General features: G+C 47.0%; 2 protein-coding genes across 4 annotated transcripts in view; one reads left to right on the top strand and one right to left on the bottom strand.

The window, feature by feature from the left end:
- Positions 1-11,149, top strand: part of Pitrm1 (pitrilysin metallopeptidase 1) — a 34,157-nt gene extending 23,008 nt beyond the window's left edge. For both annotated transcript variants that reach the window (XM_085831300.1, XM_085831299.1), the window contains exons 21-27: positions 1,500-1,620; positions 2,705-2,776; positions 3,359-3,471; positions 8,459-8,584; positions 9,540-9,685; positions 10,526-10,628; positions 10,758-11,149. In XM_085831300.1, coding sequence (XP_085687426.1) covers positions 1,500-1,620; positions 2,705-2,776; positions 3,359-3,471; positions 8,459-8,584; positions 9,540-9,685; positions 10,526-10,628; positions 10,758-10,851 — 775 coding nt within the window. In that variant the 3' untranslated portion in view covers positions 10,852-11,149. The remainder of the gene's footprint in view (positions 1-1,499; positions 1,621-2,704; positions 2,777-3,358; positions 3,472-8,458; positions 8,585-9,539; positions 9,686-10,525; positions 10,629-10,757) is intronic.
- Positions 11,150-12,225: 1,076 nt separating this feature from the next.
- The window catches only part of Pfkp (phosphofructokinase, platelet), a 62,392-nt gene continuing 57,781 nt past the window's right edge, over positions 12,226-16,836 (bottom strand). For both annotated transcript variants that reach the window (XM_021180123.3, XM_021180122.3), the window contains exons 20-22: positions 15,712-15,811; positions 13,494-13,596; positions 12,226-12,640 (exon numbers count right to left, since the gene is read on the bottom strand). In XM_021180123.3, coding sequence (XP_021035782.1) covers positions 12,508-12,640; positions 13,494-13,596; positions 15,712-15,811 — 336 coding nt within the window. In that variant the 3' untranslated portion in view covers positions 12,226-12,507. The remainder of the gene's footprint in view (positions 12,641-13,493; positions 13,597-15,711; positions 15,812-16,836) is intronic.

Raw genomic sequence — 16,836 nt, 5'->3', positions numbered from 1 at the left:
CTTGAAACAGTTTGTGCACATTACGTTAGCTTTCTGTCCTCGAGCTCGAGCATAAATAAAAATGAATTGTCAGTAGTTTACATATAGTGCCTTGCTGCCACTAATACTGACTGAGTATTCACTGATGATCAACAAGACAATGCATAATCAGAGCTGCTGCTTTGCATAGATTTTCATAGATTACTGATCCCTTCCTCCACTCAGTTCTAGAGAATCACTAACAGATGCCACGGGGCCGCTAGCTGGCAGACATGGGGTCAGTGCTCCAGCTCTGGGAGTCTGTTGGCCTGGCTTGTACTTCTTCCCTTTTACTCCAGGCCAACTGAATTCAGTGCTTGCCCTTCTGCCCCAGGCTTTATTTAGTCCAGCCTTCACTATACATCCCCAGGCTAGCCTGGCCCAGCACTCACTCTCACATCCCAGGCTAACTCTTCCCAGTGTTCATTTTACACCCTAGCACTTACCTATACCCTAGGTTTGCTTCCTCCTGTGTTCAACTTCACACCCTAGACTAGCTCAGCCAGCTCTCACTGTAACCTAAGGCCAGCCTGGCTTACTTCACCTCCACAGACTGTCTTCTTCCTTCCTCATAAGGCTCTTTCTGCAGTGTCTTACATGCAATAATAAACACAAGCAGTGAATATAGAGCCCATATACAGTTAGCATTAGTCCAATAGTGAATTTAACACCCAAGTGGGAAACGTGCACATTGTCAAAACTACAGGATTCTGAAGAATCCTACTGCTACTGAAGAAGCAGGTTAAAGGATGCTTTTAAAAGGATTTTGTAAAAGGATGTTTTAAAATGTTTTCGGCACCTTAAGTTTCTGTTTTGTGGGAAAAAAATTTGGAGTTTAAAATATACATAAATTAAAAAAAAAAAAAACAGAGAGAGAGAACTCATTTGCTGCTCTTGCAGAGGGCTAGAGATGGTTCCCAAGCACCCTGAGCGGTTCACAACTGCCTGTAAGCCCAACTCCAGAGAGTACCATCTTGTCCTGGCCTCCGCGGGCACCTCCACACATGTCCCTGTACTTAGTACATGTAGACTTGCACACACATTTTGTTTATAATTCTCTACTTTAGCAGGAAGTGCATAGTTTCAGATTGTTGAATTCTTTTATGGATATTCATTTTCTTTAATTTTCCACCCTGTGTTATAAATCTGAAGGTATTTATCGAAGCTGTTAGTGTTCCCTCTCTTCTTTGTGCCCTTCAGAAAGTCACTGTATTAACAGCTGTGAGGCAGTGACGTGTGTGTGTGTGTGTGTGTGTGTGTGTGTGTGTGTGTGTGTGAGTGCATGTGTGTGAGAATGAGAAGCCCTGTATGAGTGCACATTTGCATACTGTTTCTCTTGAACAGCCTTCATATATCTTATGACAGAAGCAAGTCAGTCCCTTGATGTCTGTGTCCCTCGTACACAGATGTGATAAGTTAGTAAGACCGTGGGAGAGAGGCTGGGTTTGCTGGTTTTACGGGTACACGTTTCTTCTCTGCAGATGCTCAGTGAATGCCACCCCTCAGCAGATGCCTCAGGCAGAGAAAGAGGTGGAAAACTTCCTTAGAAATGTTGGCCGAAGCAAAAAGGAACGGAAGCCTGTCCGCCCGCATATTGTCGAGGTAAAGGAACCCAGGTGTGCGCCTCGCCTTGACACATGTCACCTGATGCTCAGGCATGCCGTGTATATAGACTGGTGTATGGGAGGAGTCAGTGGCTTGCCCAGGATCAGCCTACTTAAGTGAGTTCAGAGCCTTACGTTGATCTCCAATCCTACATCATACGTGTCTCTTCACACTTGGCAGTGAGCTTTCTCCTAATAGGGAAGAGCAGAGCTTGGTGTGGGACATGGTACCACAAAAAGAGCCAGAAGCCGGGTCTCCTGCAGTTTGTTAGGCTCTGAATCTCACACAAGCTGGTAAAAGCCTTTCACTGGGTCTAGTTATTTCATGGATTTCCTTGCATACCATACCTGCCAGCAATGATCTTGATTGATTCGCAGGGGTTTATTTAGGTTTTACTTATTGAATCTGAGTCCCTGCGAGCCTCACTTGTCACTGCAGAAAGCTGTCACTTTGCAGCTCTTGTAGGAATTACCTTAGTGTCATCTGTGCTGCTGTTCACGTGTCCCTTCTTCCATTCATCATTTGGTCTCATTGATCGCTTCAACACTCTGTGATGAGAGAGCACACAGAGGTGACCTGCTGTTCCGTAGGCCCCTCCTTCTAGAGCCTATCTTGCCACCCTAACCTCATGCTTTGAGGGATACAGAGATGTATCTAGGTCATTGTTTTTGTTGTTTCTGTTACATTTCTCTCTCTCTCTCTCTCCCTCCCTCCCTCCCTCCCGTGTGTGTGTGTGTGTGTGTGTGTGTGTGTGTGTGTGTGTGTGTGTGAAGGTCAGAGGACAACTTGTGGAATCAGTTGTCTGTTTTCAACTTGTAGGACCAGGTCCATTGAGTCATCTCAGTGGGCCTGAAAGACATAGTTTGATGACTAGAAAGCACCCCCAGGGGGGGAGGGGGTGAAAACACTTTAAGTTTGTGCACGGCTGTCTTCATGAACTATTTGAAAAGTGTGCTAAAACTTTCATCACTTTACAATAGGAAGCCTGTCTGCCTTGGCTAACCCATGTAAGGAGCTCTGAAAACTTCATAAACATTCCAAGGAAGTTTCTCTTCACTCTTGGATTCTTTTTTATTTTCAGAAACCCACACCCAGTGGCCCCAGTGGAGCTGCACATGTCAGTGGGTCCCAGATCGTCAGAAAATTGGTGACAGTAAGTGACCCAGGCTGTCAGGCTGAGCTTTCTCTGACTCTGAGCGTTCTTCTAGTGGGATCATTCCAGGGCTGAACCGCAACCTAAGACCTGGGGCTGTGCTATCTCTCACTGTTACCAGGGGGAGCCTTTTTCCCTTGAAACAGCCCAGGATGGGTGTCATATCCTTTCATAAGCCTCGACTTATTGGGCCAAATGGTCTCCTCACCTCCCAGTTCACTTACTGTAGCGTCTGATGCTTCCGTCTCAGCAGCCGCCTGCAGTTGGGCAGCAGCATCAACCCTTTCTACTGGGTTTCCACAGTTGTGGTGCTTGATCCGGTCCTTTCGATGGTGCTCGTGGAACATGGTCCACACTCTGAAATGCCTTTAATGTAATAGTAATTTCTTTGTATTGCATCTTGCCAAATGGTGGAATGTTACTGGTTTAAGTGTCCTAGTACGTCAAGTTCTGCTCTCAGGAGTGCCTCCCTAGTGACACCCATGGAGAAGGAGATGCTGGGGTGGTGCCGCCTGCATTTACTACCCGAGGGCCACATTGGGTTGTACATCCTAGTCTGACCCAAAGGCCTCTGCCCTGTAGGACCCCACCTTCAAACCCTGCCAGATGAAGACACATTTCGTGCTGCCCTTCCCTGTGAATTACATTGGCGAGTGTGTCAGAACTGTACCGTATGCTGATCCAGACCATGCCAGGTAGGAAAGGGGGCCCGGAAAGTACACCTCCCTCTCACAGCTGGACTTGAGTGAAATTGTTTGTCCAGCATGATAAAAGGCAGAAAGGGGACAGGCAGGAGAGATGGCTCTGTTGGTAAAGTGCTTATCATGCAAGTACAAGAACCTAAGTTGAGACCCCCATTACCCCTCAGAAAAGCCAGATGTCCTGCATCTGTAACCCCCGTGCCACGGAGGAAAAGATAGGCAGGCATCTGGAGCGCATTGACCAGTGTAGCCAAATCAGCATATTGCAAGTTCAGTTAGAAACCCTATCTCCAGAAATAAAGAACATTCTGTATGAAGAATGGCCATGGTAGCTGAATTTTCTCTTCCAATTGAATGAGCTTACTTAGTAGCATATGCCAATTAAAGATAAAAGAGCGAAGACAAGCAGTTGATAGCAGAATATCAAATCCTGCACTGACAACAATATCCAGAAGTGACTAGATATGTACCGTGGAAGCTGTCAGCTGGAGTCCAGGTTCAGTCTTAGCCGTGTTTTCCCCTTGGGTGAGCCTTCTGGTTTCTGGAAATGGCTTGCCTTCCAGATGTTCTTGGGGCACAATATCTGTCATATCCCTTGGGCTCTTTTCTTTTCCCCTTGTCACAGGGCCAGGGGGCCAGCCCACCCCAGGACATAAGGTCTTCAAGGACACTTGAAATGAATACTCTTGAGTCTGAGACAAGGAAACCCACCCTGGATACGAAGTCAGCTCTAAGCAAGCACAAGGAGCACATAACAATTTACTGATATGATTTATAATACAGGTCTGCGTGTGAGTGCTATAGAGGGCACAGGCACACACACACACACACACACACACACAGGTCTGCATGTGAGTGCTATAGAGGGCACAGGCACACACACACACAGGTCTGCGTGTGAGTGCTATAGAGGGCACAGACACACACACACACACACAGAGGTCTGCATGTGAGTGCTATAGAGGGCACAGACACACACACACACACACAGGTCTGCATGTGAGTGCTATAGAGGGCACAGGCACACACACACACACACACACACAGGTCTGCATGTGAGTGCTATAGAGGGCACAGGCACACACACACACACACAGGTCTGCGTGTGAGTGCTATAGAGGGCACAGGCACACACACACACACACAGGTCTGCATGTGAGTGCTATAGAGGGCACAGGCACACACACACACACACACACAGGTCTGCATGTGAGTGCTATAGAGGGCACAGGCACACACACACACACACAGGACTGCGTGTGAGTGCTATAGAGGGCACAGGCACACACACACACACACACACACAGGTCTGCATGTGAGTGCTATAGAGGGCACAGACACACACACACACACACACAGAGGTCTGCATGTGAGTGCTATAGAGGGCACAGACACACACACACACACACAGGTCTGCATGTGAGTGCTATAGAGGGCACAGGCACACACACACACACACACACACAGGTCTGCATGTGAGTGCTATAGAGGGCACAGGCACACACACACACACACACACACAGGTCTGCGTGTGAGTGCTATAGAGGGCACAGGCACACACACACACACACACACAGGTCTGCATGTGAGTGCTATAGAGGGCACAGGCACACACACACACACACACACAGGTCTGCATGTGAGTGCTATAGAGGGCACAGGCACACACACACACACACAGGACTGCGTGTGAGTGCTATAGAGGGCACAGGCACACACACACACACACAGGTCTGCATGTGAGTGCTATAGAGGGCACAGGCACACACACACACACAGGTCTGCATGTGAGTGCTATAGAGGGCACAGGCACACACACACACACACACACAGGTCTGCATGTGAGTGCTATAGAGGGCACAGGCACACACACACACACACAGGTCTGCGTATGAGTGCTATAGAGGGCACAGGCACACACACACACACACACACACAGGTCTGCATGTGAGTGCTATAGAGGGCACAGGCACACACACACACAGGTCTGCATGTGAGTGCTATAGAGGGCACAGGCACACACACACACACAGGTCTGCATGTGTGTGCTATAGAGGGCACAGGCACACACACACACACAGGTCTGCATGTGAGTGCTATAGAGGGCACAGGCACACACACACACACACACAGGTCTGCATGTGAGTGCTATAGAGGGCACAGGCACACACACACACACACACACAGGTCTGCATGTGAGTGCTATAGAGGGCACAGGCACACACACACACACACACAGGTCTGCATGTGAGTGCTATAGAGGGCACAGGCACACACACAGGTCTGCATGTGAGTGCTATAGAGGGCACAGGCACACACACACACACAGGTCTGCATGTGAGTGCTATAGAGGGCACACACACACACAGGTCTGCGTGTGAGTGCTATAGAGGGCACAGGCACACACACACAAACACACAGGTCTGCGTGTGAGTGCTATAGAGGGCACAGGCACACACACACACACACACACAGGTCTGCATGTGAGTGCTATAGAGGGCACAGACACACACACACACAGAGGTCTGCATGTGAGTGCTATAGAGGGCACAGACACACACACACACACACAGGTCTGCATGTGAGTGCTATAGAGGGCACAGGCACACACACACACACACACACACAGGTCTGCATGTGAGTGCTATAGAGGGCACAGGCACACACACACACACACAGGTCTGCGTGTGAGTGCTATAGAGGGCACAGGCACACACACACACACACACACAGGTCTGCGTATGAGTGCTATAGAGGGCACAGGCACACACACACACACACACACACACAGGTCTGCATGTGAGTGCTATAGAGGGCACAGGCACACACACACACACACACAGGTCTGCATGTGAGTGCTATAGAGGGCACAGGCACACACACACACACAGGTCTGCATGTGAGTGCTATAGAGGGCACAGGCACACACACACACACACAGGTCTGCATGTGAGTGCTATAGAGGGCACAGGCACACACACACACACACACAGGTCTGCATGTGAGTGCTATAGAGGGCACAGGCACACACACACACACACACACACACACAGGTCTGCATGTGAGTGCTATAGAGGGCACAGGCACACACACACACACACAGGTCTGCATGTGAGTGCTATAGAGGGCACAGGCACACACACACACACAGGTCTGCATGTGAGTGCTATAGAGGGCACACACACACACACACACACACACACACAGGTCTGCGTGTGAGTGCTATAGAGGGCACAGGCACACACACACACACAGGTCTGCGTGTGAGTGCTATAGAGGGCACAGGCACACACACACACACAGGTCTGCGTGTGAGTGCTATAGAGGGCACAGACACACACACACACACAGGTCTGCATGTGAGTGCTATAGAGGGCACAGGCACACACACACACTCAGGTCTGCGTGTGAGTGCTATAGAGGGCACAGGCACACACACACACACACACACACACAGGTCTGCGTGTGAGTGCTATAGAGGGCACAGACACACACACACACACACACACACACACAGGTCTGCGTGTGAGTGCTATAGAGGGCACAGGCACACACACACACAGGTCTGCGTGTGAGTGCTATAGAGGGCACAGGAGATGCTTTGTACACAGGAAGTTTCCTCACCAGCTTTGCACATGGACACTGTGTTACATTGTACCAGTCTGTCATCTGCATGCTCTGACCATACCACTCAGCCAGCGCTCATGTGCAGAATAAAGCACAGCCCACCAGTAGTCTATAAATGGCACCTTTATGAATAAGATGCCCAGTATTGTGTGCAGTTGTTTTTCTAAAGGATTTATTTTATTATGTATTCAGTGTTCTGCCTGCAGGTACATCTGCATGCCAGAAGAGGGCACCAGATCTCATTATAGCAGGTTATAAAACAACAGTGGTTGGCTGGGAATTGAACTCAGAACCTCTAGACCTATGGAGGAGTAGCCAGTACTCCTCCTAATCTCTGAGCCATCTCTCCAACCCCTGTGCACAGTTATTTTTGTGAATTATTTATATCCCTCAGCAGTCCTGTGTACACCACCATAGATACTTATGCCCCTAAATGCAAATGTCCTTCAAAGAAATCACTTACTCTTCGTCATCTGTATTTAACAATCGTGTAAATAAATCTTAAAACGGATTGATAAATGTAGAATGAACCCACATGCTTGCATTTGACACACACACACATGGATGCGTGTGTTAGCACACATGTGCGCACCCAAACACACACACACACACACACACACACACACACACCTTTGTCCCTGCTGTGATAAGACACCCAACAGAAACAACTGCAGAAGGGAGGGTTTATTCTGGTTCACAGTAGGCTGCTACAGTCTATCAGAATGAGGAAGCCATGGCAGGATCATGAAACCACACATAGTGTGTCTACAGGCAGGGAGTGGACAGCAATTACTGCTAGTGCTCAGCTCACACTCCCTGTTGTATACATACAGTCTGGGACCTCATCTCATGGGATGGCACTGCCCACATTCAGGTCTAGAAACTCCTTCCCAGATGTGCCCGTCAAGTTGACAGTCTATTAGCCATTCTGGATGGGGTGGTGTGCATCTTGTGAGAACAGCAGCAGCATTTTGAAAGCGGCAGATAGAGGCACATGGACCGTGTACCCCAGGTTCTGTGGAGGGACAGACCCACAAGGAGGACAGACTGTACTGAAGCCCTGAGGCAGCAGCCAACTAGATGGGTGAATCTCTGAGAGCAAGATCTGGAAACAAGGAACCATTCCAGGTTCCTCTGAGGAGCAGTTGGACTCCGTGCTCTGCCACCTCAGGATCTTACAAAGTCCCTGTGTGATGGAAAGGAAGTCAGAGCGCTGGCTGTACACAACCTTACACCTTAGCTGGACTTTAGCTGCTTTTCCAGCTCTGCGCCCCTTCTCTAGGCTTTGGTTTTTATAGTCGGCTTCCTGGGAGCCATTCTCTCTCTAACTTGTCTTTTGTTCCCTTCATTTCAGCCTTAAGATCCTTGCCCGTTTAATGACAGCTAAATTCTTGCATACAGAAATTCGAGAGAAGGGGGGTGCTTATGGTGGCGGTGCTAAACTCACCCACAGTGGGATTTTCACGCTTTACTCTTACAGGTGAGTTTCTGAGTCATCATGTCTCCCGTATGAGTGCCCCCACATTCCAGCCACTGGCTCTGTTCTCTCAGAATGTCATCATGCTCTGTGAATGGTAGCACAGCAAAGGTTATATCTGCTCTTTATTTGGTTCCTCATGTAGAGCAATTCACCATAGCCAGCTGTGTCTTAAATATCCTGCTGCAAGGAACAGACACAGTTGGGTTGCTGTATTGTCTACATTAGACAAAATTCTAACTTCATATTCAGTGTGCTTTGGTGGAATGCCATCAGAATGGTTTCTGAACTAACTTCTGTGGTGGGGGCAGAATCGGAATTGAGATACACTTCTGTTGGGTTTCATAGGAGTGAGGCTGTTTCCATTTTCCAGAAATGGCTACGTTTCTGAGCCACCATTGAATTCTTGTAAACCATGTGCCAAAAGCATGACCTGCCTCTGATATCCTTCTCCTCATCCTGACTGTATCATAGAACTGCACTTTAAACATGGGAGGGTCCCATTGACACACCCCTTGAGGAGGAGCCTAAGATGCTGGGAGGAGCTTTGTCGTCTTAAACACAAGAAAGTGCTCCAAAGACCCCCTTCCCTACTTCCAGCTACCTTCTAGACTATTCTGGGTCTGTCTTAGGGAAGGAAGGGCTAGTTTACTGTGTATCTTCTCCATGGCTCTTCTATAATGTCCTCGAATTCCTGACACCCCTCCGTTCACGGGACTTCCTTTATAGTCTAGCAATGAGGTCAGCAGGTAAGCTGCAGTATTAAATACAGGAGAGTGTGTTGTGCGGTTTCCTGAGTCAGAGTTAAATGCTCCAGAGAGAGTGTTCTGTCAGTGGGCTATGTAGAGTGTAGACTATCAGAGGGAAAAAAAAAAGAACTGTTAAATGTACATGATTGCCGTAGGTTGTTTCCCCCTATGATATAATGCTTCAGTATTGGCTCTTTTGGGTTTCCCAGGGATCCCAATTCCATAGAAACACTACAGTCTTTTGGGAAAGCTGTAGACTGGGCTAAATCTGGAAAGTTCACACAGCAGGACATTGATGAAGCCAAGCTGTCTGTCTTCTCTGCTGTGGATTCTCCCGTTGCTCCATCCGAGAAAGGTATCTTGAGTGCTGGCACTCGGCTGCGTGGTTTCCTCAGCCAGAATTCCATAGTGTTCTGACTTACCGGTCTCTGTGCTCAAACGAATGAAACATGGGAGCCACTGTGTTGTCCAGTTTCTCCCATCTATCTGTCTTATGTAACATGATATCTACACCCAAAGGCCCGAACATTGACCTTGCAGCTTCTTTTGACTCCATTATTAAAATTCTTGTTAAGCAAAAATTCCAACCTTGGTTGAGTCCATGTAAAAAGCTAGACACAGTGGTAGGATTTTTATCCCAACCCTAGGAAGTTGAGAACAGGCAGAACCTTGGGATCAGTAGTTAGTCAGATGACCCGACTTGGTTGACCTCCAGGCCAGTGAGGGAGACCTTGTCTCAAAAACCAAGGTGGGTGGAGCTGGAGAGATGGCTCATCACTTCAGAGTGGCTATTGCTCTTGCAAATCTGAGCTTGGATCTCAGCACCTGAATCTGGCAGCTAACACCCACTTGTAACACTAGCGTCAAGGGGATCTAATAGCTAGTTTGAGTAAAGGAAGACATTTTGACACAGCACAAGCCTGACCACATCATTAGTCAATGCTGCTTTAGTTTGTGGTATTGTCACCTTCACATGTGATCTATAAGTCTTCATCCATACTCTGAAAAGGGAGCTAGAATGGGTTTAGGCCCATTTTGCAGAGCTGGATGTCAAGTTTGAACTCCCTTGCCCACGCAGACCTTCTGGTTGAAGAGCATACCCTAAAGTGACCCGAGTGTCCCCGCTCTCCTTTGAGCACAGAGGCTCCTCCTATGCAACCTGTCTCCCCAGCCATACCTGTGGTTTAACTTTTAGGAATGGACCACTTCTTGTATGGCCTCTCCGATGAGATGAAGCAGGCATACCGAGAACAGCTCTTTGCTGTCAACCACGACAAACTGACCTCTGTGAGCCATAAGTGAGTATGTGTGCCCTGGCTTCCTGCGTCAGGCTGGGGGAAGGGTAAACTCAGGAAGGCAAAGGGTTCCTGTTGACCACTAAAAATGCTTCACATAGAAAACAATCCAATGTGCCATCTCCTTTGCAGATACCTTGGCATCGGCAAGAGCACACACGGCCTGGCTATCCTCGGACCAGAGAACTCAAAAATTGCCAAAGACCCATCATGGATCATAAAATAATGAGTGTCACCTATCTTTGAGTATGTGTAAGAAACCAGAGGCTCTTAACAGCTGAGCCTCTGAGCTAAATTTAATGCAGATGATCACGAGAGTTACTAGTTTCTTTGTTCGGGAAATCATAGTTAGCCATATAAAAACCAACCAAAGGTGTTTATTGACTAGAAAAAAAAAAAAAAGGAAATTCTGTGACCATGAGGAAATCATTAATCATGCATTAAATGACAACAGTGAGCACATTAAACTTCTGAAACAGTACCAAGGCTAGAACATGGATTTTAAATATAAAAGCCAACTCCAACCTGTCTGAGCGTTACTCATTGTTTTCAAACAATAATTTACGACAATAATGTTTCATTTAAGAAAAATGGCTTAGCATCAAACAAGCACTTGCTGCTCTTGCAAGAGACCAGGTTTGGGTTGTTAGCTTCCAACTAGCAGCAGCTCACAACCATCTGTAACTGCAGGTTCCAGGGATCTGATGTCCTCTTCAGGACTCTATGGCCACTGCATGCATTTGGTGCACAGACATGCATGTAGGCAAAACATTCATACACATAAAAACTAAGAACAAATAGATCATTTAGAATAAATACAAGGAGTGTAGTGTGTGTGTGTGTGTGTGTGGTCACACCACAGGCCTGAAGGAGAGTGTAAATGCAGAGTTTAGCAGAGCTGCCCAGTGAGCATCCATGAGTGCTTGTTATGTTGATGTTACCCCAGGCTTTTGTCCTCTGTCTTTACTGAGACAGGGAGGAAACTGAGTGTCTGTTTCTTTTGTTTATCCTCAAGCTCAACTGACCTTTAGGCATCCCTTTTCTCTGTAAACATTTCCTCGTTTCTGCTGTGTGGATATCTAGAGGACGCCTTCAGGCAGAAGTGGGAGCACACAGACTACTTACAAGAGGCAGGGGTGCTTTGCTGCAGACGGCTCATCAGTCTGGGGCGGAGTAGGGTGCAGTGGATGGGCTTTTGCCAAGGACCCAATCATTAACCCTAAACAGTGAGTTAAAATCTTCCAGAGGGTGAAAACCCAGCACCCTGGCTGCTTTTGAAGAAGAGGCCGGTACCAGCTTCTCCTTTTAAGCCTTGGCAGCTGTGGTGTACGACTAAGGGGGAATTGAGAATCACTAATTCATAGTTGTCCTTTTAACATTTGTATGCGATCTGATTGGAAACGATCATAAGCCTAGCTTGCTTACAGTAGTGAAGTAGGAGGTGGGGCCCCTATCTACATGTCCCTGGTGTCCCTGGAGTATCTGTGGAGACTTTGCTAATCTCCACTAGACTGCTGAGGAAGGAAACCTTTGGTGGCATGGAAAAAAATCATCTTGTTTAAGACTCCTACTTAAAACAATAAACCAAGTACCATGGGAGTTTAATCCAAATGTTTAATCCCACAAGACGTACACATAGTAAAGCACAAGACAGTATCTCATACAGTAGAAAACTGACACTTGATCAATAGCGTGAGGCTGGGTTTCACGTCTTAGGGTCTGCTGCATCAATGGTTATGGCAAGTGGTGCTCTCGGATTATTACTGCTGACTCCGTCAACAATGCTTGCTTCCATAAAGTGCTGATAAATAACTATGTTACAAAAAAGGATGGTCCCTGGAGAACATTACAGGTCAGGTGATGGCAGACTTGATGAGATGGCTCATAGATCTCCATGGTGCTGCAAGGGCTCCAGCTTGCCTGTATCGGACATGTCATAGCTCGCCTCATACTTGGCCAAGATCTTCATGATGGGCCGCAGTTTCAGCCACCACTGCACCTTGGGGATCCTGTGCCTGTCAGGAAGACAAGTCAGCTGTCAAATATTATATCTGCTGGAAGATGACTTCTGACTGCTACATACTGCTGGGCACTGTTTGAATAGGCTCGCCAGAAAAATGGGCTTTGGTGCAGTCACCTAAATAAATATGGGATAAGACAACTGTTGTTCATTTCAAGACCAAGTAGCCCAGGGTGGCCTTAAACCAGTAAGCTTTCAGCTGGTCAAGCAACTGCTGGGATGACAGGTATGGACCACCATATTCAGTGTATTATGTGTGTATGTGTATGAGTGTCTCTATGTGTGTGCCTGTGTATGTATGCCTGTGTGTATGTATGTATATCACTAGAGATTAAACTAGGGCCCAATAATACTACCCCAAACTACATAAGTGCTCTACCATCAAGCTTATTCTGAGGCCTTTGTATGTTTTGTGTTTTGAAACAAGGACTCACAATGTTGTCCAGTCTGACCTTGAATTTAAGACACTTCTAAATGATGCTGTGATTGTAGGCCTGTTCCACCATACTCCGGTTCATAGAGCAATTTCCATAGGTCAGATGAAACCATTACTTCTGGTTTTGTTTTTTTTTTAAATCTGTCCTAGATGTGTTCTCTCTGTCTCTGTCTGTCTGTCTGTCTGTCTGTCTGTCTGTCTGTCTGTCTGTCTCTCTCTCTCTCTCTCTCTCTCTCTCTCTCTCTCTCTCTCGTGTGTTGTGTGTATTTAACTAGCTTCAGAAAAGCTCATCTGTTTACCTAATAGTGAGCTCCTTAGAGTACTTAGGCTAGTACTGGTGATCTGTCCTCAGCTCCTATTTCTCATCCTTCCTAGTGAGGAGATTCAGATAAATAACATGGCATTGACTTACTCAAAGTCGGTGTCTTTCTTCAGCTCTGCCACTGGCTGAAACAGGAGATCTCTCTTGCAAATTCCCAGGACACAAATGGAATCATCGCTAACAAATTTTTTCCCTGTGAAAGTAAAAAAAAGAAAAGAAAGAAATCTAAGAACTATTGCGCATATTGAATAAGCAGATAAAAGTGTGGGTGGACCAGGACAGTGAAGGGAGAGAAGCCATCAGAAAACAAATCCATGCACTGGGGGAAGAAATGTAGCTCCTCAGAGTCCTGAGGTGTCCTGGCTCTGCAAAGCCCAGTCAGGATGTGGATTATGCCTGAGAAACCACTGTCCCATCTATTGCTCAGATCTTTAACTGTGACTAGGGCCTTTCCTAGACTGACAGCACTCTTTCCTTAGAGCTGTATCTCAGGTACCCTCAAGGCTCCTCCAGGGTGGGATACAAAGAGGCCTGGACTCTGCAGGAGCCTACCCTCTGTCCCACACTCCAGGAGGAACCCTTTCCCTACCACCACACAGTATGCCTACAGGATAATGGCCACTGGGGGAGAGGTTCCGGGAAAGCAGAAGATGTTCCTCAAGTATTTCACTAAATGGTGCAATGAGAAAATGTGATTTAAGTTGCAGAAAGAGTTCACTTTAATATTTAAAGCTCAAGGACAAACTGGGAAAGGAAATCTAGGCAGAACAAAAGAATACAACAGCATCAAGTGATGTAGACAAATTATCAAGAGGGAAAAAAAAAAGCCAGAGTTAGGACTCTGAAAATACTACAGGTCAGTTCGAACTATTTATGTCTGTTCTGTAGGATGCCACTTTTATAAGCCTCATAGTGGACATCGTATAGGTCGATCCTGAGGGAATCACACCCAGTATGACTGAGAAAGAAGCCTGACATAGGGAGAGGGTGCCAAAAAGCCTGGCCCAAGTAACCAATGGGAAGAGGCAGTGTGATTTAGAAATGCAGGCCTCAGGAGGGAACAGGATGAAAAGCTTCATGCAAAGTTTTTGAAAATGTAAATGAATTTAAACTATTCTAGAAATCATAACTTATGGAAGTGATCACGGGGTAGGGGTGGGGGGAGACAAGCGTGTAGTTTCATTAAGCATGAATGGGTTCATTTAGAAGGCAACATCTTTCCACAAAGGAAACTGGAGGTTTTGACAGGTGCTTGCACAGGAAGGGTCTACCCAGCATCCTGAAAGCTAAACTCCCATGTTAGACTGAAGGAAGTCCCCCGCTTCAATTTCAACCTTGACCCACTGTCTGACAAAAAACAATACCAGTCGGGAAACAGCTGGCAGATGTTTGCCATCACTGAAACAGATGGCCTGCCCCTAAAGAACTGCACCATCTGAGAGGTCTGGGTGGTCAGCCATGGGCCAGGTGGACATAAAGGAAAACAGCATGCCTAAGAGTGAGCACAGGACCGCCAAGACTGGCTCAGTGCCTCTGCTGAGCATCCATCTGTGGTGGGTATTGGGTGGGGGAGACCCAGACCCTACAGCATGTGTTGAGTCAGCAAACTTGGAAACACATGAGGGTTAATTGGTTATCACACTCCTCGTCATGGTGTGAACAAGACCTCACACGACTTCAGAAGTGTGCCACGGCCTTTCCTTCATACAACCGAGAAAGCTGGGCTAAACCCTATGTCTGAGGAGGTATTGATTTGCTCATGATATTCTAGGAGAAATCAAGGGGATGACTGTCATCAAATCCTAAGGTTACTTCTGGAGGAGAGAAGAAATTGAAAAAGGGACAATATGTAGGATTTGAAGAAGGAAGGTAGGGCACAGCTCCTCCCCATCAGTGTGCGGATCCCCTACCCCTGTGTAACCTGCCTATGATCCAACCAATGGACAAGTGTTAGCCTAAAGGTAAGGACCTTGAATGTGTTTCATGGCACCACAGGAAAGAAATGCTCCATTTTACAGTCTTGCTAATGGCAGACAGTGTGTGCCAGGCAATCTCCTAGCTAACAAGAATGCTACCAAACAACTCGTCACCCATCGCCAGCAGTAGAAATAAAATAGTCTTATGAATTATGTTTAATTATAACCTCTGGAAATCATAGGTGGTAGTCAGTATTCACAGTCGAGCAGAGAGTGCGGTATCCCAGCCATCGCAATGGCAGATTTAAGGAAGGAGAAAGACCATAGCTGTTATAACAGTGTTCTCAGTGAGGCACTGAGGCACATTTCCCATTGCCCCTGTCCCCTCATACCTGTGCCCTGCGACCCCTTCAGTTTGGCCGAGATCCACTCCATTGCTTTGGCAGAAATTTTGGTTCCAAAGTTTCTATCGAATGGAGAAGGCGCTCCCCCCTGTGGTCGGCAAGTTACATGAAATGTAAGTCACACAGCAAATTCTCTGATTACCAATGAAAAATACCAAAACTTAACAGCATGCATGTGCTGTGTAAACCTGCTGTGGTTTTGGTATCTAGGACAGGAGGGAAACAGGTCTGTAAATCCTGGAGCCTGACCTCAGCCTGCTACATAGCCTTGTGGTGTTCCCAACTAAACAAGTAAGCTGTTGTTCTTTGTATTGCTGTCTCTATTTGTGTCTCTGTGTGTGGTACAGACAAGTGTGTGTGTGTGTGTATGTGTATGTGTGTGTGTAGATGTGCTCTCCTACCCGTGTGGAGGGCAGAGCACCACATCAGGTATTATGGCTTTCCAACAACTGGCTTCAGACAGGGTCTCTCACAACTAGAAGCTCCCTGTTTAGCCCAGGCTGCCAGCCCAGCTAGTTTTCCAGATCTGTCTCACCCCAGTAATGGTGTTAGAGGCATGGGCAGCCATGCCTGGCTTACTATGTTGGTGCTGGAGATTCAAATCCTGGCCCTATTTCTTGCAGAGTACGGGCTGTATACCTACTGAGCCATTTTTCCAGCCTATTTCTTGTAGAGTAAGGGCTGTATACCTACTGAGCCATTTTCCCAGCCCATTTCCGAGGCCAGGGATGAATCACAACTTCTTTTACTGATAAAAATCTGTGGACTCACAAAAATGAGAATATACATATTCTCATATACATATCATATACATAACTCACATTAACTTCAGGAATTCATGAACCCTTCGGAAAGAAGTTAGTGGCTCCTAGTTTAAAAGTTTCTGGAAGTTGGCATCTTTACTAACTAGCAAAATAGCAGTTATCAGTGAGCTCTGAGCTTGCGCAAGTATGGGTGATTCCACATGTCAATTCTGGGCCTCCATATGTACACACACACACACACATTTTAAAAGGGCATATGTAAACATGAGCAACACACACATGCACACATACAGAGACACACAAGTGGATGAAGATTAAAAAGTTCCCTACATTGCATAAAGGCCAACAA

The sequence above is a fragment of the Mus caroli genome, unplaced genomic scaffold, assembly GCF_978045245.1.
Source record: "Mus caroli unplaced genomic scaffold, Mus_caroli_1 scaffold_15, whole genome shotgun sequence".
Classification (NCBI taxonomy): Eukaryota; Metazoa; Chordata; class Mammalia; order Rodentia; family Muridae; genus Mus; species Mus caroli.
Note: the sequence above shows the minus strand (reverse complement) of the source record. Positions and strands in the feature narration are given on the sequence as shown.